Source organism: Onychostoma macrolepis, chromosome 25, assembly GCF_012432095.1.
Source record: "Onychostoma macrolepis isolate SWU-2019 chromosome 25, ASM1243209v1, whole genome shotgun sequence".
Taxonomy (NCBI): Eukaryota; Metazoa; Chordata; class Actinopteri; order Cypriniformes; family Cyprinidae; genus Onychostoma; species Onychostoma macrolepis.
Window position 1 is genome coordinate 6,033,883 of NC_081179.1, and position 26,125 is coordinate 6,060,007.

A 26,125-nucleotide genomic window follows, 5' to 3' on the forward strand; every position below is an offset into this window, starting at 1 on the left:
AATGTTACAATACATTTATATTTCATATATAAATGCTGTTCTTTTGAACTTTCTCTCAAATTTAAAACAAAAAATCCTAAAAATATATGTATGATACTTTTCAGAAAAATATTAAGCAGCACCACTGTTTTCAACATTGATAATAATAAGAAGAAATGTGTTTCTTGAGCAACAAATCAGCATATTACAATGATTAATGAACGAGTAATGATGCTGAAAATTCAGCTTTGGATCACAGAAATGAATTATGTTTTAAAATATATAAAAATATATGCAAATTTATGCAAATTGCAGACTGGTTATGGGCAAATGTAGTACGATAATATGCAAAATAACTCCTGAATTCCTAAACATGATGTAGCCTATGCAACACTGACGACACCACAGATCAGAACCCTGATCAATGAAAACATGTCAAGCATTATGACAGGCCTAATCATGTCCCAAGGTTCAGAACGAGCCAATCACAGACCAAACTAAAGCTGTGGCATGAAAATATTACGAACTGGCCGAGATAACACAAGTCGCTAATTAAAAACATTCCCCCAGCCACTGTCGCTGGAATTAAACGACTATGATATCTCGCAACACACCCAGGTCCCGCTCTCTGGTTTCCACAGCAACAAAGAGAGCAATAAACTCCAGTGAATAGATTTGCTGCCAGAGTCTCCCACCCAGCACAACTATCTATCGCTCTTGAGAAAAGACTCCCTCGGCGGCTTTCATTAGTTGGAAGGGTCCGCGGAGTTTCACGCCGTATAAACACTGTCAAATATTAGTGTGTGTGAGAAGGTGTGGGCGATGTTTCCTTTCACGCATCAGTGTGTGTGTCCTGTCGTGATGGCTGTGCTAGTCGTGTGTGGACGCGCTCCGTCAGCTCCAGTTACCTCACACACAAACGCACGCGCGCACGCACACGGTGGGTCGTGATCAGAGCGACGTAAGAGGATGACCGCGAGCTCGGTGATTCAGCAGACGTGCTACAGTCAGATACATCACCTCCACATTACAGCAGATTATCATATGTCATATTCCAGAGAACTGAATGAAGTGTAAGTTGTTTTGGATAATATATGCGGTGGATAAACAGTGTCACACATCAGAGATGAGCCGTGGGAAGTCTCTGTATCACAGTATGTACTGCTGCATGCAGAGGGAATACAAACCTGTAATCACTTTCCCTCCTGACCTGCAGTGACTGAGCACCAGTGCTTTGATTTACATACGGGAGCTTTTAGCAAATTAATTAGTCCGACGATATATCAGATGCTGGGTATGTTTGCAACAATGGGGGGCAAATTTACACTAAGGGAAAACTCTTAGGCGCAGTCTAAGCTGTTACATAAAAATATGCATTTATAAAAAAAAACATTTAAAAAAAAAAAAAGATATTGCAAGCTTGAAGCTAAATGATGTCATTTGGTCTTGGACGAATTTGATTGTAAAACTAGTGTAAAATTAAATAGTTAATTTAGCTGATAAATTTAAATTTTTTAAAATTACAATAATTAAAAAAATAATCTTATTGCTCATTTTATATGTAAAAACCATACACATATATAATATAATATATATAATTTGCATATAATATAGATATTTCTTTACAATCAGGCTTGCATTATATATTGCATATATATATACACACACACACACACACACACATATATATATATATATATATATATATATATATATATAAATTACTAAATTTACTATATTTCAAAAACTTATAACTTACTTAAAATAATGTAAGTTTGAAGTAAAAAATACATTTTAAGGTCAGAATAGACATTAAAATCAACATTTTATTTAGTTGTGTATGAAATTAATACTGTTGATGTTTATAGTTGTAAAACACCTAGTTTAATGTGCAGACATTTGAAGGAAACTCTACCATCCTCTAGAGCACTTGTTACAGACACAGTTAAAACACAAGAACATGTTCAACAGCGCAAATCACTAGCAATGCATTGTGCCAGCATTCACATCTGCCTTTGCATGAGAGGAACATTTAACTAATGTAAAAGTAAAGCCATTTCATAGCATACTGTAATGACCATATGTAATGAAATGTAAGCTCCCTGCAAAGAATCTGATTTGCAATATTTCTCCTATTGTCTTCTTCTTCATGCATGAGACACTTTGAGTTCCATATTATTAAAGTTATTCATAATTCAAGGCTCCACAGTGTTTCTCTCTCTCTCCTGCAGCCTGTTAAGGAGCACAACTATCCTCTCTGGACACAAACTCTGAGACAGTGATACTCCTCGAGTCTCTGCCAACAGTTCTGGACTATGTGTAGAGGAAGATCTGCTTGACTCAGGTGACACTGTATGAGCAGGTGACTATTACACCAACCAGAGCTGACAATTAACAAACCCTCTGCTCAAGAGGTTCAACAACAAGAAGAGAAAATCCAGTAGGAAAGAAAAAGCACTAATGAGACTAATTTCTCCTAGACACCAATGTGTCTTAAAGAGTTTCAGAAGAGACCAGATAATAAGAGTTATACCAATTATATATATATGTGACCCTGGACCACAAAACCATTCATAAGTAGCACAGGTATATTTGTAGCAATAGCCAACAATACATTGTATGGGTCAAAATAATTATTATTAATTTAAAGATCATGTTCCATGAAGATATTGTGTATATTTCCTACCTAAATATATCAAAACTTAATTTTTTATTAGTAATATGCATTGCTAAGAACTTCATTTGGACAACTTTAAAGGTAATTTTCTCAATATTTGGATTTTTTTTTTTGCACCCTCAGATTCCAGATTTTCAAATAGTTGTATCTAAATATTGTATAAATATTAGCATACCAAACCATATGGAAAGTTTATTTATTCAGCTTTCAGATAATATATAAATCTCAATTTAAAAAAAAAAATGGACCCTTATGACTGGTTTTGTGGTCCAGGGTCACACACACACATATATATAATATATATATATATATATATATATATGTGTGTGTGTGTGTGTGTGTGTGTGTACACATATAATTGTAAAAATATATTATATTTTATATGTAAATTATATATATTACAATATATATGTGTATGGGTTTTACATATAAAACAAGCAATGAGATCATTTTTAAAATTCTTTTAATTTAAAAAATTAACTATTTAATTTTACACTAATTTTACAATAAAAGTCTTCCAAGACCAAATGACATAAAAGACACACACACACACACATCATATTTACTATACAATTTTTACTTATTATATATAGTATACATTTTATCTATATATAGTATATATATATATATATTTATATATATATATATATATATAGTATACATTACGTATAGATTATATACATATAAACATAAAATTATAAGATAAAATTAGTTTATATAGTTTAGAAATTTACATTTTTAAATTATAATTTATAAAATTATAATTTATATTAGTATAAAATAAAATGAGTTTATATAGTTTAGAAATTTACATTTTTAATTTATAACATTATAGATTCATAGATAAATTATACATTTATATTAGTATAAAATAAAATTTGTTTATACTGTTTAGAAATGTACATTTTTTAAAATTTATAACATTATACATTTATAGATAGTCCTGATTTAAAATTCTTTTTAATGAAACATTTTATATTTCGAATGATTTTTATGTAAACAATCTCATTTGTGCCTTTTTTTTCAGAGAAACAACAGAAGCAAAATTAAATTACGCTTTGAGAGAGATCACTCACACAGCCATTCATGACTTTACGTGAGTGTTAGCGTACCGTAAAGGTTGCGACTGAACGCTGGTAAGCCCCTCCTCCAGTCCAGGTCGATCCTCTGACCCCTCGCCCCATCCGCTCCCACCCCCTCCACCCGTCCCCCCAGATCTCAGGTGTCGGAGTTCTTCTGGCTGGACGGCGTTGTACCAGTTCTGTGGGCTGCTGTCGGGCGTCAGCACCGGGCTGAGAGCCTCCTCCTGGCCCTGAGCGACTCCCTGCACGCTCTTCACAATATTCACAGCATTCACCGGCAGCTGGAGCAACTTCTGCATGGTGGTCATCGTCAAGCTAGTCCCAAAACTTTCACACCTGTTTAGATCCCCTGAGGCAGGTAAACACACCTGTAGATGATCCTTGAAGAGTCAAACGCTCACACACACCTGTAGAATCCGGCACAAAAGCAACAGCAGGCCGTAAACTCCAAAAGCTCAAGTACAATCCTCAGGTCTGGTCTTCAGCTCGATGCAGATACGGAGGCTTCAAAGCGTCTTTCTCGTGAGGCGGCCCTGAGAGGTGAGGAGACGAGAAGGGAGGTGACGGCAAAAGCTGTTCTCATCCTGCTCAGAGCCGACTGATGGTGAACACACTGCTCTGATCGCTGAGCAGAGCTAAACCCCGCCCACCAGCAGCAAAGCCCGCCCCCCATGAAACACACGCTCTGTCTCTCCCTCTCCTTTCATTCACACCATCGCTCTTTCCCAGCTCTCTGGCACATTTTTCTGTCCCTCGTCCTCTTTTCCATCGTATTTTCTGCAACGGTCGATTGCCTCTCCCTCTCTCTGATATGACTCAGCTAGAAACGCTGCTCTGAAAAAAGGCTTTTCACAGGAAAACCCCTTCGTTGGGAAGTCGACGCGCACAAGCACTGTATTATTCTTCGCTTTGAATGTTAACTAAAGATAAAAAACCCCAGTGCAGATATGCATGTTGTTTTGAGTGTGTGTGCACATTCTGCACTATTCACGTTCGGCTTCTGTTTTTTGACTCATTATTTGATTCGTTTGAAAAAGGTTCAAATATTTCTTGGCTTTAAAATGTGAAATAACAGTTTTTTTGCATCAAAGATTAAAACTGGATGTTACTTGCTTAATGTAAAACATGCACAAAATGTGATCATGTGACATCAGTGTTGCACACTATTGTTAATTGTGTAGTGTACACTATAATTGCATGCAAAACATAGCATTTGTCTATGTGTTTTTAGTGACTGTTAGACACCAGTTCATCATTTTGTTAAGATCAGTATAAAATGCAATAACTGGTTCCACAGCGATTTCTTATGACGCCCAAATAATAAATCTTAGTTTAGGTAAATGGTTCAATTTTAATTGACATAATTTGCTGTAGTTTTCTAAATGTTCAACCAATTATAACATTTTAGTTGAATAGACTGTAAAACTAGTTCAGTAAAGGTTGAGCCAACTAAATAACAATTCAGGCAACACTCTGAAGAGAGAAATTGAGTGAATGCAAAAAATCTGTGGAACTAGTTACTAGATAATATTTAATTTTTTACAGCTAAGATTGGTTTTAAAATTGAGTCAAACTAAATCTGAGTGAAAGCAACTGAATCTGAATTATAAACTAAATCAGACCGATTCACTGATTTGATTCACTTTCATTCTGACTGATTCAGTTCGATTAAAATGATTTGTTTTTATTCTGCCGATGCAGTTTGATTCATTTAAATCAGTATGGTTCAGTTCCATTTACTGTCATTCTGTCTGATCCAGTTTGAATACATTTGAATCAATCTGCTTCGATTCGATTCACTTTCTTTTTGTCCCATAAGAATCGAATAAGTTTCATTCTGTCTAGTTCAATCTGATTTAGCTCAATTCAGTTTTTTTTTCTTTCCAATTCACTTAAAAAAGGTTTAATTCTAATACAGTTTGTAATTTATTTGAATAAGTACCATTTAGTTTGATTCACTGTCATTCTGTCCAACACAGTTTGATTCAATTTGATTTTTTTTAAATTCATTTTCATTCTATTTAGTACAGTCTGAATCATTTGAATTCATCTGATTTAGTTTGATTGAATTTCATCCTGTTCATTTCAGTTTGTATAAAATGCTTCTGTATGACATTTTTTTATTAAAATTGAATCAATTTAGTTCAATTTGATTCATGTTCATTCTTTCCAGTTCAGTCTGATTCATTTGAATCCTTCAGCTTCAGTTACATTTCAGTCACATTTAGTTTTATTCTGTCTGATACAGTTTGATTCATTTGAATCATTATGACTCAGTTTACTGTTATTTTGTCAGATACGCTTTGGTTGCATTTCAGTCACTCTAATACTTTATGTTTGACACAGTTTGATCAAAACGATTCACTGTCATTTTGTTCAATACAGTTTGATTCTTCTGAATGAGTCCAATTCTTATTGTCAGTGATGTGGCATTTCTGAGCCCAGAATAACATGGAGAAGGGATTGGGAACAGCCAAATTCACAGACAGACGCAGAATTCACACTGCAGTGCTAAAAGCCACTGACCTCTAAAGAGACATTCTCCTGCGTCAGAAAGCACCAAATCTCTCTACACTCACATACAGAGTCTGTCTGTCTGATCTACAGCAATCTCATGAATTCTAGTGTCTCTGCTTCTCTGTTTATTTAGCTGTTAACGGAGCAGAGATGGAGAGCTGTACAGTAGCAGATCAGAGGGGCGTGTTGCCAAGGCAACAGCATGTGAGGATCGCTCGTCTTCATGTTTACTGTGGAACCAGTCGAACTGCCATTACACACACACACACACACACACACACACACAGACATCCTGCAGCGCAACAGTGTCAGAGCTCTGTGACAGCAGAACAGAAATCTGAAAGTGATGATTATGCAGAGAGAAAACATATTTATGTCACATTTATGCCTCATTCACAACACAGCAACAGCATTAAACGCATTCACAGTGCATCTCATGTTCATACATATAGTATTTCTAAGAGAAACAGAATATTAAGTGGGAAATAGCTGAGGACTGGGAGTGTGAAATATGTTAGAGTATTATATTATTGATTATTAGTATTGGTTGTTATTTTATTAGAACAGGAAGGTTTCTTCAGAAGTTATTCTGATTAAACGATTTTTCTTTACACTAAAATCCCCAACTTCCGGTGACTGGTTTGTGTTCTTGCATGAATCTTAGTATTACAGCGCCCTCTGCTGGAATCAGTGCTGCATGTCCATCTAAATAAAGCTAGGGGTCGTTTTTTTTATTACTTTTATTCAAAAGGGATGCATTAAATTGATCAGAAGTGACAGTAAAGGCATTTACAATGTTACAAAATATCTCTATTTCACACAAATGCTGTTCTTTTGAATTTTCTATTCTCTCAGAATCCTGAAAAAAGTATCACTGTTTCCACAAAAATATGAAGCAGCACAACAGCAGCAAATCCGCATATTAGAATGATTTCTGAAGGATCATGTGACACTGAAGACTGGAGTAATGATGCTGAAAATTCAACTTTACATCACAGGAATAAATTACACTTTAAAATACATTAAAATATAAAACAGCTATTTTAAATTGCAATAACATTTCACAATATTACTATATATTTTTTTCAAATAAATGCAGCCTTGGTGAGCAAATGAAACCCCAAACTTCTGAATGGAAGCGTAGCTACTGTACACAGATAACCCACCACAGAAGCTCACAGATCACATTACAGTATCTAAATCACAGCATTCCCCTCAACATTAGATAACAAATGAACATATACTTCAAACTTCAGTCAATTCCAGAACACTATTTTAAGCAGCATCGAGAAGTAAGGCCGTGGTAAAGTCAAGGTTTGTGAATCGTCTTCATATTTAAATGAATTCAGATAACAGTCTGACAAAAGCAATGATGTGAAAATGTGTGCACTCTTAAAAATAAAGCGATGCCATAGAAGAACCATTTTTGGTTCCACAAAGAAACATTCAGTCAAAGGTTCTTTAAAGAACCATTTCTTTCTTACCTTTTTATAATCTGAAGAACCTTCTTTCGCCACAAAGAACCTTTTGTGAAACAGAAAGGTTCTTCAGATGTTAAAGGTTCTTGATGGAACCATTTAGACAAAAAAGGTTCTTCTGTGGCATCGTGAAGCACCTTTAATTTTAAGAGTGTGCATCTGGCTCTCTCTACTGTCTGAGAAAGAAATTACATGAACTAAATGATGCCCAGTGAAAGGCCAGATTTATCCAAGCAGTGTAATTTCAGTCTTATTTACTGTATATACTATTACAGCATTTATGAATATTTCAAGGTAGCTTTTATTTTTAGATATCAGTTTTCATTTGAATTTTAGTTAAGTTGTAGTCATTTTGAGATGGGCTTTTGTCATTTCCATAAGTTTTCTTTAAACATTTCGATTAAAATTATATAGTATATAGTATAGTATATGTAATTATATAGTATATTATATAGTATAATTTTTATGCGGATGTTCATTTTTTTTTAGGCATTGTGTAAATTTTGATATGTATTTTGAAGCATGTGTTAATTATGTTTTGATTAATTTTTTTTATATTTTTAGGGTGGCAATTTTACCATCAGTCCAGGGACTGCAGATGCAAAATAGCCTTCTGGCTAATTCTGGCACATTTATGTATTATTGATGTGCATTGTCCCTGTCAAATAAACCTGAAAATAAATAAACAAATAATATATTTAATTTATCATTTGTTTTTTATTTCTGTTTTTCTGTTATAGCTTTAATAATTTAAGTACTTTAGTTTATTTATTTCAGTTAATTTCTAATGTGTTTGAAATTTTTTTGAATTTTTCATCTAATAATTTCAGCTTTATTTAAATGACCAAAAACAAGTTTTTATCATTTTAATCTTAGTCTTAATTATAATAACACTGGATTCAACAAGAATCAAAAGCACGACAGATAAATGATAAAAAAAATAGACATTTCCAGTGAATAATATTAGTAAATAAACAGCTACAGGATAAGCACGTCACATGACCTCAGCAGAAACAGACGAGCCTTGATATTCTCCACACATCTCACTGATCTGAAGCACCTGCCTCCAAATATAGCCACAGACAGAGAAAGAGAGTCTGCCAACATTGATTATCAATCTCAGTTAAAGATCGCACCTTCATAATCTTCACATCTTTACAAGACACAGAGGCAGAATAGAGGTGGAGGAAGAGGAAGATGTAGATGAAAACATCAGTAGATTGTACATTGTAGATGTTCAATGAAAACATGTAATCCTGGCTTAAGGTCACATTAAATCCTGTGTTAAGCAACATTTTCACATTTATACTTTTTGTTACCTAGAAAAAGAAAAGAAAAATATTACTTTACTAATTTTAGTATTATAATTTTTTTTACTACTATAGTATTTAATAATATTTTAAATGAGCTTTTATTATATGATTTTCATGTTAATTTGTTTTAGTAATTTTGCTATGTGCTTTTGTCGCTATTATTATTATAGTTATAAATATTTTAATTTAACTTTGCTAAACAGACATATTTTTCACATTTGTAACTTTTTGCTTTCAATTGTGGTGGCAAAGGTTAAGTGTGTGAGTTAAAAACCCAGAGTAAAGTGTGAAACATGGACAAAACTAAGATTATCCGATTTTGGTTCCCAGACGTTCTAAGAAGGTTAGTTTTTGTGTGTGTTTGTGTGTTTGTGTGTGTGTGTGTGTGTGTGTGTGTATGTACACAATACATATAAACACTAAAAATAACCATTATAGAACATTTTCTTTAGATTATTACAAAAAACTCCCTGCAACGATCTGGGAAGGTTACTTTTTAGTTAACTACAAATAATTTTAGTATTTTTTTATATCGTTTATATATATATATATATATATATATATATATATATATATGTATATATATATATATATATATATATATATATATGTGTGTGTGTGTGTGTGTGTGTGTGTGTGTGTATATATATATATATGTTTTATTAATAGATTTTGCCAAAGATAAATAGTGTGAATTAAAAACCTAAAAAGTAAAGCATAATTGTGTGAAACATGGACTCCCAGCTTATCCCAGTTTTTTGTTTCTCATAATGTTCAGGGAAGGTTAACTAATGGTAATAAAAATAAAATGTACAAATTATCATATGAGAACGTTCTGTATAAGTTCTCTTTAGATTATTACAAAAAAAAAAAAAAAAAACATCTGAGAGAGTCTGGGAATGTTAGTTTTTGATTAAAAAAGTTCTCTATGGTTCCCCAAAATAACCAACGTTCTGTGTTTGTTGAGATGTTAACCTGAGGTTATAATCAAGAGAGGCGGATGTAGATGAAGAGGAAGCTGTGCTAGTCAACATGATGCTAGCGACGCTAAGTCTATATGATAGCGAGAGATATAGATAACAGGGCTATATTTACACTGTAGAAACAACGAGAAATCACTGCCATATAAATACTAACTACATAAACCAACAATTTCACCAAATAAACGACTAAAACAGCCAAACTGAGGTGTGAAACAGCACAGAAGTCATCATATGGGACCTGAGCGCTGTCCACCGACCGGTGCTGAAACATATAAACACACGAATAACGCGCGCACACACACGCCATTCACGCCAGTTCATCTCACTGTTTATCATCTCTTTGTTTTTCCACAGAATTCATTCGTTCATCCGCGCATGCGCACCTCGCCCTGTCTGAGATTTTCTGTACGGTAATCGCTCCGGTAGCACAGACGCGGCGGGTCTCACCTCTTGTAGTCTGAGGAGAAAATGCCGCCGCTGGCCGGGTCGTGGCCGTACTCGGGCTCGCTGGCGGAGCCGCCTTTCTCGTCGCTGAACGCGGAGCTCGCGGACATCTCTGCTGCTGCTGATGATGATGATGATGCGGAGCGGCGGAGAGCGCCGGAGACTGAGTCACGTGAGCCGTTACGCGGTGCTGAAGCGGACAGGGCCGGGGGCGCGCGCATGCGTCATCCCTGTTCACATCTGTTCAAGTTGCGGTGAAAACATTTAATTTAATTTAATTTAATTTAATTTAATTTAATTTAATTTAATTTAATTTAATTTAATTTAATTTAAAATTTAATTTAAAATTTAATTTAAAATTTCATTTGATTTAAAATTTCATTTAATTTCATTTAATTCCTCAGTACTGTAGTGAGGTATGCAAAACAACAGAAATAATAACGAAAATTGAATTTTGCATCTGGTTTTAGAAATAATTCAAATGTAATTTTAATTAAAATACAAAAAATTAGTTTTAGCTGTATTTAATTTTATTTTATGTCCTCATTTCCGTGTGAAGTATACAAACACATGATATAAACAAAAGATTTTATTTTATATTTTATTTCATTAGTACTGTAGTGATATATTTTTATTTAAAATAATAATAATAATAATAATTTAGCCTCTAACTTTTAGCATTTAATGTATTTTATTTGCGTTTAATTTTATATGCTCAATTTCAGGTGTGGTATCCAAAAACGGGAAATAAACAGACTTTATTTTATTTTAATGTTTTATGTCAATTTTATGGTTTTATTTTATTTTATCAGGTATCCAAAACAAATGAAATAATAATGGAAAATAATTTATTTTAGCATCTGTTTTTGTTTTCTTGAGAAACCTCATTGAACTAAATGTAATTAAAATACTAAAATTCACTTTGAGTTGTATTTAATTTAATTTTCTATCCTCACTTTCCTACGAAGCATGAAAAAGGTTTTATATATTTTATTTTATTTATTCCTCTGTACAATGTACCTAAACGCACATACGCACAATACAGAATAATTTCCTTTTTGAGAAGGATTTCATCTTTCATTTTATAAAATACAGAAGTGTATTATTATTATGATGTTTTATTTTGTCAGGTTTACTTTCTAACCAGCAGATGGCGGCAGCGTTCCATCACGCAGATGCAGCGAAGCGGTCACACCTGATCTACACTGAATGACTCACATTGCATGTAATTATTGCCTAGATTATATTTATAAAATACATTTCATGTCAACTTCTTTAACTAATGTGAAATGAAGAGCCAAAGACTAAAAATAGCAATGACATCATTCCAGAAAAAGAAAGTCATAGCAAATAACCTTGAGAGGGGTGTTCTGGTTTTCAGTTCTCAGGCCAAAAGCTGACATAAGCCTGCCTGAGTCAACATAAATCATCTCTCTGTTCACTCATACACTAAAAGACTTTAAAGCAATTTATGCCATCTCTTTAATGTAAATAGCAACATGCCATTACAGGTTTGAAAGAGCCTGTAGGTAGACAAACAGACAGGCACTTGTCTCTTTCTTTCTGTTCTCTGAAGGAACATTTGAGATCTTTTCTTGGATTCAGGAAATCCCTCTTAAGTGGGAGGCGGACAAACATTCTTTCTGCTCTGTGTCAACATACGACTGCGCTTTCATGTCAGAAACACGTGTTTATCTGCCTTGTTTTGCAACACAGAAGTAAGCTATGTGTTATGTGAGAGACTTCGGATTCATATAGATAAAAGAAAAACAGTGCAGCAAACGCATTCATGAACTACTCGAGAATACATGAAAATAATATGATAACAAATACAAGTTTGCAGTATGAGCTTTCCAGCATGACGGACTGTTTTTGTACAGCTAAAGTAACCGGAAGCCTCCCACCTTAAGTTACGAATCAACACACCGGCTCTTTGTTCACTAACACTAGTTCTAGGTTATTTCCATCATGGCTATGGTCAAAACGGCATACTACATAGTACTATATTCATATCCACAGCAGAATTTTTTTGGGAGGGCCCTCTTAAAATGAGAGGGCCGTGCTATATTACATGTACTGTACATAGTAGGCTATGCATAATGAGGTTGCATTTTTGATCAGAGACCATAAAATAAATATTGTGAAATCTTACAATTTCCAAATAGGCCTAGCAGATTTTATTTCTGTGATCATAGCTGAATTTTCAGCATCATTACTCCAGTCCTTCAGAAATCATTCTATGGTATGATTTACTGCTCAGGAAACATTTATCAATAGCTGTACTGAATATTTTTCCAGATTTTTTTAAAGTATAAATTTCAAAAGAACAGCCTTTTTTCTTTGTTTAAATAGAAGACTTTAACATTGTAAATGTCTTTACAGCCCTGTTTTGATTGAATCCTTGCAGAATAAGCGTATTTTAAAATCTTATTCAAACTTTTTAGGAGTACACAAGCATATACAACAAACATGGACTTTAAACATGTGCCAGATGAGGAGGACTTCCCTCATGGCGTCTTGGTTCCCTTGTAAGGTTTCTTCCATGTCTGCTTCTACATCTGAGGGGTTTTTCCTTTGCCAGTCGCCTCTGCTCGCTCACTTGGGAGTTAAGATACTATTTTTGGTAACGCTGACTTGGAACAATGTATTGTGAAAGCACTATTGAAATAAATTGAATTACCCACCGATATTCATTCAGACGTAGTTTGAAAACAATAGCGCTATTCAAATAAACACCAGCTTTTCACAGGCCAGATCTGCGGTTGTGTTGTGATTGGATGAAGTTCTGTTCTTCAGCTGGTAACAGCTGCTTAGGAACTGATGCCTTAAAAGGAAAAACGTGGAACGAGAGAGCAGATATACACACTAAAATAACCCGTAAACTCATATCTGCAGCAGCAATATGGAGGGGTATAGAAGGGTGTAAAATCCATACAAGAAAACGCCATTTAAGGAATAGTACAAAATTTTTCTAAAAATATACTCATTACATCACTTGCTCACTAATGGATCCTCTGCAGTGAATGGGTGCCGTCAGTACGAGAGAGTCCAAACAGCTGATAACCATCACAATCCACACCACTCCAGTCCATCACTTAACATCTTGAAGCAAAAAACTGTGTTTGGATAAAACAAATCCATCAGTAAGATATTTTAACTTTAAAACGTTGCTTCTGTCATTTCCTCTGTCCTCTAACATTAAAATTCACTCACATTGATTTACAACAGCTTTGGACCTTTTTTTTTTGGCTTGTAAGCATTGCTTGATCCGTGCATATTTCAGTCAACTTTGTTTTTCTTTTTACTGGAGAAAGTAATATTTTGCATAGAGGACTCTTATGAACAACTTTTTCCATAGGACTTTATTTGATGGACTGGAGCAGTGTGGATTGTGATGTTTTTATCAGCTGTTTGGAGTCTCATTCTGACGGCACCCATTCACTGCAGAGAATCCATTGGTGAGCAAGTGATGTAATGCTACATTTCTCCAAATCTGATGAAGAAACAAACAGTTTTACATCTTGAATGGCCTGAGCACATTCTCAGCAAAAAATAAAATAAAGTACAATTTTGGTCAAACTATTCCTTAGCTGAAAATTCAAAGATAGAAGAAGCCACTCAGAACACTCAAGATCCTCAGATTCCCTTTTATTCTCCAGTTTCACATTCTGAAAAAGAAAAGTCAGCATTTTTTTTTTTTTTTTATATATATATATTATAATACAGCAATCTCATGTTAGCAGTCCGTTTAAACCTCGCAGTACTGCCACAGTCTGGAAACTTCAGTATGTAACAGAGCGAAAAAAAAAAAAAAAAGTTAAATCAAGAATTGCACTTATTTACTTCAAACAGGTTATAGACTGAATTAACAACCAACTAAAACACCAAAAAAAACAAAAAACAACAAGGAACACTAAACTGCTCATACATATATACTTATTTAATTGCACAAAACAAAAATGCATAAATATTCATTACACATGTACAAAAATACTTGTACATTTCTTTTTTTTTGTTCAAATATTCTCCAAGCAGACACAGATAGCAGAGGTTTGGTGATTTCAGGGCAAGAGGAAGATGCAGCAAAGGTCTGGAGGAGACAAGAACTCGAATCTGCTCGGTTCACGTCAAGATCACAAACACAAACAAATACCCAGTGCATATGTCATCAGTTTTAAAAAAAAAAAAAAAATAGAAAACAAAAGTACACAGAGACTGGATTGAAAAAAAAGAAAAAAAAGTCAAAATTCAGGTCTCCACCTTTCACACAAAAGAAACTGCAAAAACAAGAGGCTGAAAACATTTAGGGTCGGCTGGGACGGAAAAGAAAAGGTTTGAATTCTAGAACTCATGCCTTAAATCGCATGCAGAATGACGACCTCAAAAACAAACATCTATCAGAGCAGCTAGACACGTTGAACGCCTGCGCCTGATTGGCTCGTCAAGCGCAGCTCTGGAAACGGAGACAGTACCGTGAGGTTTGTCAGAGTCCTCAGCATCTCAGAGTGCTTTGTAGAAGACTTCCTCCAGGAAAACAATCCTTCATGCTTAGATTGTCCATTAAATAAACCTGATTAAATTAAATGCTGAGCCCAGTTGTCCTTCATTTAAACAGGAGGGAGAAACTAAAACAAAACGTCTGGTAAGGGATGGCATCTGTGGAGACGAGAACGGCGCATCAGCTTACGGTCATCTACAATCAAGACTAGTGAGCATATGCAGGAGGTGAAGGAAGCGATACTCACTGATTATTTAACAGAACTGGCGTGATTTCCACCCCGGTTGAGAACTTTCAGAGGGAGAAGGGTACCAGCGCATCTACACACAACATGAACAAGAGAAATTATAATCAGATCTGACATATCAAAAGCTTTTCCTTGACCAACATGACATGTAATGGACCACAAATAATAATAATAAATTTACAGTTATTAAAAAAGTAACAATGTATATAGACACTGCATTACTACATTTCATTTGTATTGTTTTAAATTAAAAAAAAAACATTTAAAATGTATATTCTATATTATTAAACTATAGATATTTTTAACTAACATTTATAAATACTGCATCACTACATTTTATTTGCAGAGTCTTATGTAAAGAATTTTTTTAAAGTGAATGTTTGTATTAAATAATAAAATTGACATTTCTAAAAGTCTTGTTAAAAGCATCACTTGCATGTATTCTAAAGAAATACATTAAAATGAAGTTATTGAAAAGTACATTAAAATATACACAACACAAGTAATGCATTACAACATTTATATAAAAAGACAAATACATACGTTTTCATTCTATAATAAAAAAAATAACTTATACTAATTTATATGCTATGTATTACATTTACAGTTTATAGCAAATGTTTATTCTACAGTAAACATTTATAAATACCAATATTATTAACATTCTGTATAAAACAAAAACAACAAACAAAACGAGCTTAACATTCAGAACCATTTAAATATCCCAGAAGAACTATATAGCCAACTAAAACTTTTCTGAACCAAAGTTGCTGCCAAGAGGCATTTAAGAACCACTAACAAACATTTAAATCTGTGTAAAAAGTCTTAAACTGTAGGGGGCAACAGAAGACAAAAAAAAACAAAACAAAAAAAAAACACAAAAACAAACTAGAAAGAGCAATTTCTACAACAGGCTCCGGTTTGAGCTGAGCTAATGACCTGACGCAAGCATGAACTCCCAGACTGAGCAGGAAATTCTTATCAGTGCATCTATAAACATCTTTCAGCAAGATGACATTAACTCCTTTCCCGTCCTGCCTTCCCCAGCCAAGGGCAAGAGAACGACAACAATCAGCCTGGCATGTCCGTTTCAGCCCTTAACTCCGAGCTTCCCACGTTGTTCACGCAGCGTCGAGTGGTTTGCCCAGCAGAGCGCAGGCCGTGTAGTCTCACTCTGCAGGTGTGTGTTGGAGAGCTCTGGAAAGCCAAGAGCTCTGTTCTTCCAGCAGTTTGACCGCAGACTTATAGTTGCATCATCCCGGCTACATGCAAACATGCCAGAGGAATTCCACTTCTATTTCCTTGAGCTAAATCATGCAGGATGGCTAAAAATTCTTCATGTTTGTTTAGCAGTTTTATGCAGAACATTTATATTATTATTATTATTAGTAGTTTAATATCCTCCCGACTCCTTTACATGTCACGGTTTAACATTTAAAAAAATGTTTTCACTTTTTTCCCCCCTCTTATCCTCTAAACTAAGTTATAACATGGAGAGAAAAAAAAAATAAAAATCTAGTCAGGAGGATACAGAATTAAATTTTTTTATGAAAAGCAGGAAATGATCAGCTTTTTCTATTAAAAAAAAACTATTATTATTAGTAATTTTATTGTTGCAATAAATTCTATTATTATTTACTATTACTACTATTATTAATTATTATTATTTACTATTATTATTATTACTATTATTATTATTACTATTATTACTATTAATAAATATTGTAAAAAATATTTATTCTTTGGAAAATACAAAATGATTGTTGAGCTCTCTGAAGCCCCTCAGAGTGACACTTTAGCGTGTGGATCCATTAGCACTCGCTCTCTCACCCAGAGGATGAAACCTTTTACAACTCCTTTGAGATCCTGACAAAATACACCACAACCTTAACCAGTCCTTCCAAACAGGATTGTAAAACATTGGTTTGGATCAGTTCTCTTTCTCGCTCTCTCGTTTGGATAACATCCATTCTCTTACACTTAAAATTACAAACAAGCTGAATTTGAGGCTTGATGAACCTGTGAACATGCAGTACGGCTCAAGAGACTGAAGTAAAACCTCTTCATCCATGACCTTTAGCTCTCACTGTGTTGCTATGACAACTACAAAGTCTAGCCATCCAATCAATAAACTTGATCTGTCAGCACAGTCTTCAAAACCAATCACATTTCATTAAACTCAAGCGAACAATGCAAGATTGACAAACCATGACATTAAATCACCTGAGGAGCATAAAACACTTTAATACTCATTTTTACCCATTTAAACCTACAAGGCAAAGCATTTGTGGGGGAGAATTTTAACATGTGCTGCTTTTAATGGATCATAAAAACGCTCACACACTTTTTTTGGCTAAACTTTAACCGGCACCTCCCTGGGCACAGATTCACTCAACGACTCAGTCATAATCCAACCTGAGATGCAATTAAAAACAGCTTTTCTCTGATGTGATCTCGTAGCAACGCTAGCAGGCCAAGGAATGCTGTTCTGAGGGATTCTGGGTAATCAGACCTGTCATATTCAAAGTGGACCCCTGACACCACCTCTGGTTTAGCGTCATCATGTTGACCCAGGGTCAGTTTTAACCAGAGCGTGAGTCAGGGGCATTATGGGAAAAGCATACTGAAATACAAGCCACTGAAATGTAGACTCATTTTTGTCAAATAGTGCAGTACACAACAAAACTTAGTGTAAAATCGAACAATGTAACGCAAATATAAATAGGGGTGTGTATGTATGCATGCATGCACACATACATAAATGAGTTAAGAAAAACTCAAGAGATTGTATTAAACATGTAAGATACAAAATAAAATTCATAAGATTCAAAATAATTTAATGAAAATGTATAGCCGCACAATTAAAATATTTGTGTATTTTGTATTTTGATTTGTTCATTTTGAATCTTAAGACAAAAAGAAAAGATTCAATAAAATAATTAAAAATCCAATAAACTAAGAGATTCAAAAACAATATTCACAAATTTAAAGCAAATTCAATAGATTAGAGAAAGAAGAAGAAAAAAAGAATTTGTAAATACTTCAAACTTGGCCTTCACGCACAATCCCTTTCTTTCACCATTTGTGTTGATCTGGAGTTAGGGACTCATTTAGAATTATGAATGTTACAAATTCACAACCACAGAATGTACTTCCTGTACAAACTAACTAATGGAAGTGTGGATCAACAAGCTGTGGTCACGTCACACTGGACAGAAAAAGCAGAGAGTGATGTGAAGGAAGAGAGGGCACACACCGGTTGGTCCCTCACCTGGGCATGCAGGGCGGCGGCGGCGGCAGCAGCGGCGGGGTAGGTGAAGGCGGCGTGAGGCAGCCCTGGGGTCAGTTCAGTGGTGTAGAGAGGATACGGAGCCCACGCCTCAGGAGACGCAGGGATCAGTGCTGCCCCCGTCAGGTCATCTACAGAATCACATAAATCTGAGCGTCACATACGGAACCAAACGCTAGGAAGCTGAATCACTTACAGCAAGTCAACTTTATTTTTATAGTGCTTTATACAATAGAGATAGTTTCAAAGCAGCTTCACAGTAATAAACAGGAAAGTAACAATCAACCAAGCAAACATTAAAATATGAGACTAATCCAAAATCTGCTCTAAAGCAGCTCTAAAAAGACAATAGCGTCATTATTCAGCTCAAGTCAGTTCAATGTTGGATCAGATCAAGAACTGTAGTTTATCAATTGTGTTCAATTATTTAGTTCAATTTAGCAATAAGCAGCTATACAGATGGAAACACTTATTCAGTTCAGTTAAATGTTGATTCGATTCAGTTCAATAAAAATATTAGTGTCACAAATTCATCAAATGTGAACAAATTTGATTCATTGAAGTGAGCTGAACGATACTAGTATACGTGTATTTTAACCCCCAACCAAGCAAGCCAAAAGGAAACCGCATCCAAAATACTGTATACACTACAGTTCAAAAGTTGTGTCATTCGGTTTAAGATAAAAACAAGCTCACTGAAGACATGCAAACATTCAGCAATTTATAAAAGAAAAAAAAGAAAATAGTGAATAAGACATTACAAAAATAGGACAGAAAAAATAAAAACTACAGTAGAACAAGAAATGCTACATCGTATAATGTATAAAATGAATAAAAACACCACATTCTTCATGGTGTAAATTAAATGTATATTTCTTATTAAATGTTGCAAAAGAGATTCTCAAGAGCCGATGAGAGATTCTCTCTTTTGTTGTTTGAGTAACAAAATGACAGACAGCAGGAATATTAGACTGCTGTCACTTTAAGAGCTGCCCGGATCCAATATACTGTTACACACGTTTTCTTTCTCGGCTGTTTGCTTTCACTTAAGACCAAAATTATCATGTTGGCAAGGATACTTGCAAAGACGGGCATTTTGACACATACGTGTATGTATTTAACGGTTCAAGGCCTATAAAGTGGGAAAAATAACTCAATACTCAAAATAGTTCAATACTGCCATGCTCTATGAGCACAGTCTTCACATGTGCGCTCCTCTCTGACAGTGAAACAGTCTCTCAAACAGTGCGCACATAGCAAAACGAGTTCTCTTTCACTGCTGATTATATTTTAATGGCTTAAAGTCACTTGTTATTAAGCCGCAATGCTTAAAAACGCATGCAAACTATACATTGTGACCATGTAGCACAACAACATCATGCGAGCGCATAACGGCAATAAAAAAAAAATAAAAAAAAGTCTCTACCGGTTGACAAATTTCTACCGGTATATCACATCCCTAGACACACATCCATAAAGTTGGTTTTTAGTTGAAAACAATGTTGTGTAAATGTACCCTAAAATGCATTTGGTAGTTTTCTAGTGGCATTTTGCAAATTAACTCGGATGGGGCGGAACCAGCATTATGTCCTACGGTGTGGGCGGGGCTTAAGCCCATACTCACATGGGTCTCTAGCGATGAAGTGCGCACCTAGAGCTGGGTGCAGGTTGGAAGGGTTTGGCGTGGCCATCAGTTTACTCTTCGCCATCTTCGTGTTGGCTTTAGCAAACTCCAGACGCAGCGTTTGAGGGCTCTCTGGGTCAAAGCGAATACCCTAAGAAAAATGAGAGTGTGTTGACTTTCTCAACTGAATAGTGTCTAATTATTCTTCATACAATGCACAAATCAATCAACAGGTCCATAAACGGAACAGCAGCACAAGTGCACTAATTCCCAAAGTATGTGCATGAAAAGCATGACGTCATGGAACTTTTCTTGAGGACCAAGTGAAACTTCCCCCCCGTAGAGAGGAGAGCAGCATCTGAGTCAGACTTTTAAGAGCGAAGTTTGGAGGACATAAAGCACAGACAGTCTTATGAATAATTAAAAGTTGCCATCACTTCAGCTTACTGACGGACCAGCGGTTACTTACGTTTAACGCATTCTTGGCCGCTTCAGCCCCAGACCGGCTGTCAAACGTGACAAACCCCACAGGCTAGAGAATGGAAAGAAACACATCAGATAAGTCATCTTAAAATAAAACCGGTTAAGAATGTACCATTTCACCCCAAAATGATTTTTTTTTTTTTTTTTAAACTTAATTATAATATTGATTAGCTTTAATATTAAATAAATTTTTTGGACCAATTTCTTCATAAGAAATTTCTTTATAAGTTAAAGTACAAGTACATTATATACACGTGCAAAAAAAAAATAAACATGTACGACAAATAAAGAACCTTGAACCTATAAAAGAAATTAGTTTAAAAAAAATACAAAAATTAAAAACATAGGTTTAAGTTTCTTTGTCACATGTAATAAAAATAGCTTAACGGTCTCATTTTGTGTCATCATATGAGTTAAAGATTTTTGCATATTACATGTGATAATAGTTAACAGTCAGTCATTTTTGCAACAAATTATATACATACACAAATTGATTATAATAAAATAAAATTATGATTCGGGGGTTTACATTTAAGTCCGTTTTTGCATTCGTTAGATTAATTCATCTGTGTGGTCCTCACACCAAGAGGAAATAATTCAACTTTACCTGTTTTGAGGTCAGTTTTATGAGAGATCCTTCATATCCCTGTTTAATAAAAAGGACAAATTAAGTGAATCTGAAGAAAAATTGAACTCCAAGCAATTTTCTTAAAATCAAAATCACATCCAGAAAAAGGTGGACTAACACCCCGGCGATGTCTCTTACCTTGAAGGGTCTGAACAGCAGGTAAAGCTCACGTGGTTTGATGTCGACAGGCAGCCCACTGACAAATAGTGTTCGTACCTAGAACAGGGAAATGCCTAAATGACATCAGCAAACAAATGACACAAAATGCAGTGACCTCGGACCTATGAGTGCCATGTATGGTCTAATAAATGTGCACCTGAAAAGGAGAAGAACAGGAACAGTTTAGAACTACCTTGGATTGTCTCTGTCCCTTCCTATTGTGTCAGAGTCTCTCCTTTTGTCTGCAGAATGTGCTATCGGAGACTGAATGTGTTCAGATCAAAATCATGAGATCGTGTTAGTTTAGTGAGCAGAAGTGTGTGCGTGGTGATCAGGTGTGTGTGACCCTAAGCATGGATGCAGAAACTTCTGCAGGGCGCGGACAGCATTATTGCTCCAAATGTGAGTGGAAGGTAGAAAATCTAATTTAAGTCGACAAATTAACAGGATGGATCAAATGATATTACAGTGAACAGAGAGAGCAAAGGGCGATCAAATAAAGAAATAAAAATCATTGAAGTATGAACACACTCAACCTTGGAATTCCTAGAACACGTTTTATCCAACAAATTAAGACTAAGTATCACAGATTCTAGAGTTACTCAAAAAGCAGCGAGCATTTAAAAACAGATGTAGCAACTCTATACAAATCTAGAGGGGTGAAGAGAAAGATTGGAGGAAGGACACAGTGTGCTATGACCTTTTACGGAAAAGAGGGGAGAGAGAGAGAGAGAGAGAAAACTTTGGTTCAGCCTGACCCATCACATTCTCCAAACGCTTCAAAGGTGAACAACCGTAATCTGAAAGACTCTGGGTTTTGGGTGAACCTCACAAAAAAACATGTCCAGCTCACATTTTACCACGGAACTAAAAGAAACAAGATTTTAAAATGGTTTAATCCAAAAAGAGTCTTCTATTTTTTGCATTGTGATGTACAGTTTGGACAGTTTTATCCTGCATTCTTTATGCAATTCATATTATTCATATTTTTAATGCAAATTCTCAAAGTAGTATAGAAGTTTGTCCTGTATTAAAATTAAATTGTATAAGATTTTCATTTTCTCCCCTTTCGTAATTCCTATTATATCTGTGCAGTTAATGAAACTGTAATTTGTCCCATAGAGTTAAAAAATAAATAACAGCATTAATTTCCCCTGAGTTCTACAATTCCTACACTCACACCTTTTCAAAAGTGTTTGTACCTAAAGGGTCCATTTTGGTACCTTAAAAGGTACATATTAGTACTTAATGTACATATTTGAACCTAATAGGTACAGTGACAGCTTCTGTACCTTAATTTCTGAGAGTGTATTATCTTAGTGTGGATTGTCAATAAAACAGTCATTTGTCCTGAATAATAATAACTAATAATGATAATAATAATAATGCATTATTCTCAGTTCAGATTGTCAGTGAAAACAGCACTTTTTTCCTGGAGTTCATAAAGCAATAATAATAATAAATAAAAATCTATGAAAATGTCAATGCAAAAAAAATAAAAGTAAAATTTCACTTTTTATATGACCCAGACATGCTTATAAAGCAAGACTCTTTTTAATTGTGCTAAAAATAATAAATTTATTTTTTGTGTCATGGTATTCTTTGAAGTATCAAATGCCATGGTACAAGAAAAGCGATTGAACACCACGGTGCACAAAATACGTGGTATCGCCACTAAAAACAATGTGTTAGGTCATTAAAGTGCTAAAAAAGCCAATCATCAGAGTGTATAACTGGACAAACGTCCATCACTTAGATTTCTACACATTTCCACCAATACATCAGCCACTGGAAACCCGTCATTTCCTGAGCGGCGGAACAACGGCTGCAGGGGAGAGCAGTCGCAGAGTTCAGACTGTGTCTGTTTAAAACCCCTCAGCACAAACTTTCTGGTTATCCTCAATGTTCCTGAAACACGAAACATGAGCGCAGTGCTCAAGCTCTGTCAGCAGCTGAGAGGGCAAATAAACAACAGGAATTTAATCAAAAAGGAATAAACACACTCCACAAACACAAATAATGGACAATGAGCCACTTAATATCCTAAATAAACAGTTGATTCTGTCGGTGGTCAGAAAAACAGGACAGAAACAAAGGGCATGTATGGGGATGCGAGCGAACGGTTCGAGGCACAGAGGGAGGAAACCCCTGTCCTAATTATTGCAGGTTGAACACAATGAACAATCCGAACAGGCCACACCAAACACTCTGACCCAGTGCTGCCCGGTAACAATGACAGGACACAACTCCCACCCCAAACACTCAACCAGAGTCCAACTCAGACTGCACCATTTACACAATGACCCTCACTAACTTCTCACTTTAATGTAAAAAACCTGCTCAAGTCTGATGTGTTCTGACAGGAGTGTTTGCAAACTGCCTTGTAAGGTCTTATGCCAGTAAAATAATTCACTGAACTGCAGGAAATGCCTCTACAAGAGGTCAGAGGTGACTGCTACACTCAAGAACACAGACTAGTATAGAATATCGCTAAAAATAAGACTTTAGGCCTATATAGAATAAATAAGGCTTCTATACAAGTTCACTTATTTCACTCAGTTTACTGCAACTGCTGAAATACTCATTTTAAAAGTTAAAGATAAGCTGCACAAAAAAAGAAAAAAAAAAAAAAAGAAAATGAAAGCATAAGCTCAATTTAAATAGAATCCATTTACACAATTAAATGGCTGTATTTTGAGGTCTGAAGTTAAAAAGTTAATCAAACTCTAGATTAAAATAATGCCTCCATTAGAAGTCAGAAATTACATCTATGCTCCAAACACACCGAAAAAGGATAAATTACGGTTTAGAAAAAAAAAAAAGAACTTACGCATCCATGTAAATTAATGCGTTTAGGAATATTTTTAATATATAGGCCTGTATTTAAAAAAATAATTAAAACAAAATACTTGTACCACATTGGAAAAAAAAAAAAAAAAAAAAAACTAAAAAAAGTTTTAAAAAAAATAATAAAATATATTTTAATCACATTATCTCTTGCAAACCCACGTTCAGTACGTCACTGTTTGCGCGTCTTTAACGCAACCATGAGAACGAGGGGTGAAAAACTTCAAAAGAAAGATCACACGCAGAAACATTTGCTTGTTAAATCTGGCTTTAAACTTTATCCACAGAGTCACACGAGAGTGTGTGTCTCATCAGGTGAGTCTCATATTTCAGTGCCAACTTTAAGATTAATCATCAACAGACTCCACATTCCTCTCCAAGCTTTTCCACAGCAAACGCTTTTCCTCAAACGCCTCCGAAACGCTTCACGCGAGTTTTAATCGTTATGTCAAACGCCAAAACAGTTTTCCACAGTCATCCGCCGGCAGAGACTTGAACTTCACTAAATGAAGTTTATGTTTACCAAAAGAGTTTATTTCTCTTACCTCCTCCTCTAATGAAACACTGGTGTTCGTCTCTGAATCTGACTTCAGACTCATTGTGTAACTTTAACGCTTCTTTGTGCCAGAAAAATAAAAACTCAGTTTCCCTGTCGGTGATTTTGTCCCTGGTGTGCGTTAAAGTTGCAGAAGAGAATCTGGTGTCGTTTGTGCCCAGTGAAGCCGTGAGTTAAAGCCACAATCCGAAAGTAAAGGTGAGAGGTGCTCTGTGAGGGTGACAGAAGGGAAAGGAGGTGATTTTTGGAGTTTTTTTCCCCCCTCGCTCACATCAAGCTCGTTTGAGTTGAAGTGGAAAGAAAGGAGGAAAGAGGAACCGTGGGTAGATTTAAAGCTGAAGTTGTGCGTCTGCTCTTCTGTCCTATTAGCGGATCAATCATGTTAAATGCGCGCACCCGAGCTTCAGATGGGACTCAGCTGCGCGAGGCCCGGCCCACTTTACCACCATCATCACCATATCTGACCCCTCCTTTACATCCATGCCTGCCTGCATAATGGCTGTGGCTAGAAGGGATACAGCTCTGACCAGAAACCAACTGGTTTTATTGTGTTTTATTGAAAATAAAAATTCTGTCATTAATTACTCACCCTCATGTCGTTCCAAACCCATAAGACCTTCGTTCATCTTCGGAACACAAATGAAGATATTTTTTTGGAGTAATTAATGGCAGAATTTTCATTTTTGGGTGAACTAACCCTTTAATGTCTACACCTACCCCAACCCTAAGCTTACCCCTTACAATAATACAAAAATAGTAATTATTGTTGTACAGTGTGATACAATTTTCGCCTTATTGATGTGCGCACGTCTCCCTTCTAGCTTTAACATAATGGCTGTGTCTGAAGGAGGTCTGTACTAACTAGAGAATGTTTACTAATATCTACTATTCATCCCAAGTACACCAAACTGCCATCTTTGCTCATCGGTGTTGAGTTCTGAAGCTGGGCTGTTTTGAGCCAATCACTTGAGGCGTATATGTCATGTGATTACGCACTCTGGAGCCGCAGGAAAATGACTTGAGTTGATTGACTGGTGGCACCAGAAAAACGGACCCAAACCCTATCATGAACGGCCAATTTCAGAACTTCTGATGTTTTAATATACTGAAATATTTAAACAATTCTTCTTGCTAATTCTTGCTTCAGTCTGAATATGGCTGCTTTTAAAATGAGACTGATGTTTTTCACATTTTTGTATGACAGCACCTTCTAAGGAAACTGGTTTTTAGACCAGCTTCCAAGGCATCATGTCTAAAATCAAGCAAGGTACACTTAAAAATAAAGGTGCTTCACGATGCCATAGAAGAACCTCTTTGTCTC

General features: G+C 35.3%; 2 protein-coding genes across 9 annotated transcripts in view; both read right to left on the reverse strand.

Annotated features, from left to right (window-relative positions):
- Positions 1 to 10,687, reverse strand: part of LOC131534664 (AP-3 complex subunit beta-2) — a 42,044-nt gene extending 31,357 nt beyond the window's left edge. For 3 of the 7 annotated variants that reach the window (XM_058767671.1, XM_058767668.1, XM_058767670.1), the window contains exon 1: positions 10,477 to 10,687. In XM_058767671.1, the coding sequence (XP_058623654.1) occupies positions 10,477 to 10,583 (107 nt within the window). In that variant the 5' untranslated portion in view covers positions 10,584 to 10,687. Of the gene's footprint in view, positions 1 to 593; positions 858 to 10,476 lie in introns of those variants that run through there. The other 4 variants (XM_058767675.1, XM_058767672.1, XM_058767669.1 and 1 more) reach the window with 3 other exon arrangements.
- A 3,958-nt stretch (positions 10,688 to 14,645) lies between these two features.
- rbpms2a (RNA binding protein, mRNA processing factor 2a) lies at positions 14,646 to 25,193 on the reverse strand. Of its 2 annotated transcripts, none has more exons than XM_058768119.1 (8): positions 24,794 to 25,193; positions 21,381 to 21,458; positions 21,222 to 21,260; positions 20,601 to 20,663; positions 20,132 to 20,282; positions 18,475 to 18,638; positions 15,219 to 15,291; positions 14,646 to 15,129 (listed from the first exon to the last, which is right to left on the reverse strand). In XM_058768119.1, exons 1-7 carry the CDS (start codon positions 24,845 to 24,847, stop codon positions 15,226 to 15,228), a joined length of 615 nt encoding a protein of 204 aa, XP_058624102.1. In that variant the 5' UTR covers positions 24,848 to 25,193; the 3' UTR covers positions 14,646 to 15,129; positions 15,219 to 15,225. The 2 variants fall into 2 exon arrangements, with proteins under 2 accessions (XP_058624102.1, XP_058624103.1); XM_058768120.1 differs by having other exon boundaries at positions 18,490 to 18,638; positions 24,794 to 25,191.
- Between the last annotated feature and the right edge of the window lie 932 nt (positions 25,194 to 26,125).

Coding starts and splice junctions, on each gene's coding strand:
- rbpms2a (XM_058768119.1), bottom strand. CDS start 24,847: ATGAGTCTGAAGTCAGATTCAGAGACGAACACCAGTGTTTCATTAGAG. Junction 21,459..24,793: donor GTGTTTCATTAGAGGAGGAG/GTAAGAGAAATA, acceptor TCCCTGTTCTAG/GTACGAACACTATTTGTCAG. Junction 20,664..21,221: donor TAAAACTGACCTCAAAACAG/GTAAAGTTGAAT, acceptor TCCATTCTCTAG/CCTGTGGGGTTTGTCACGTT.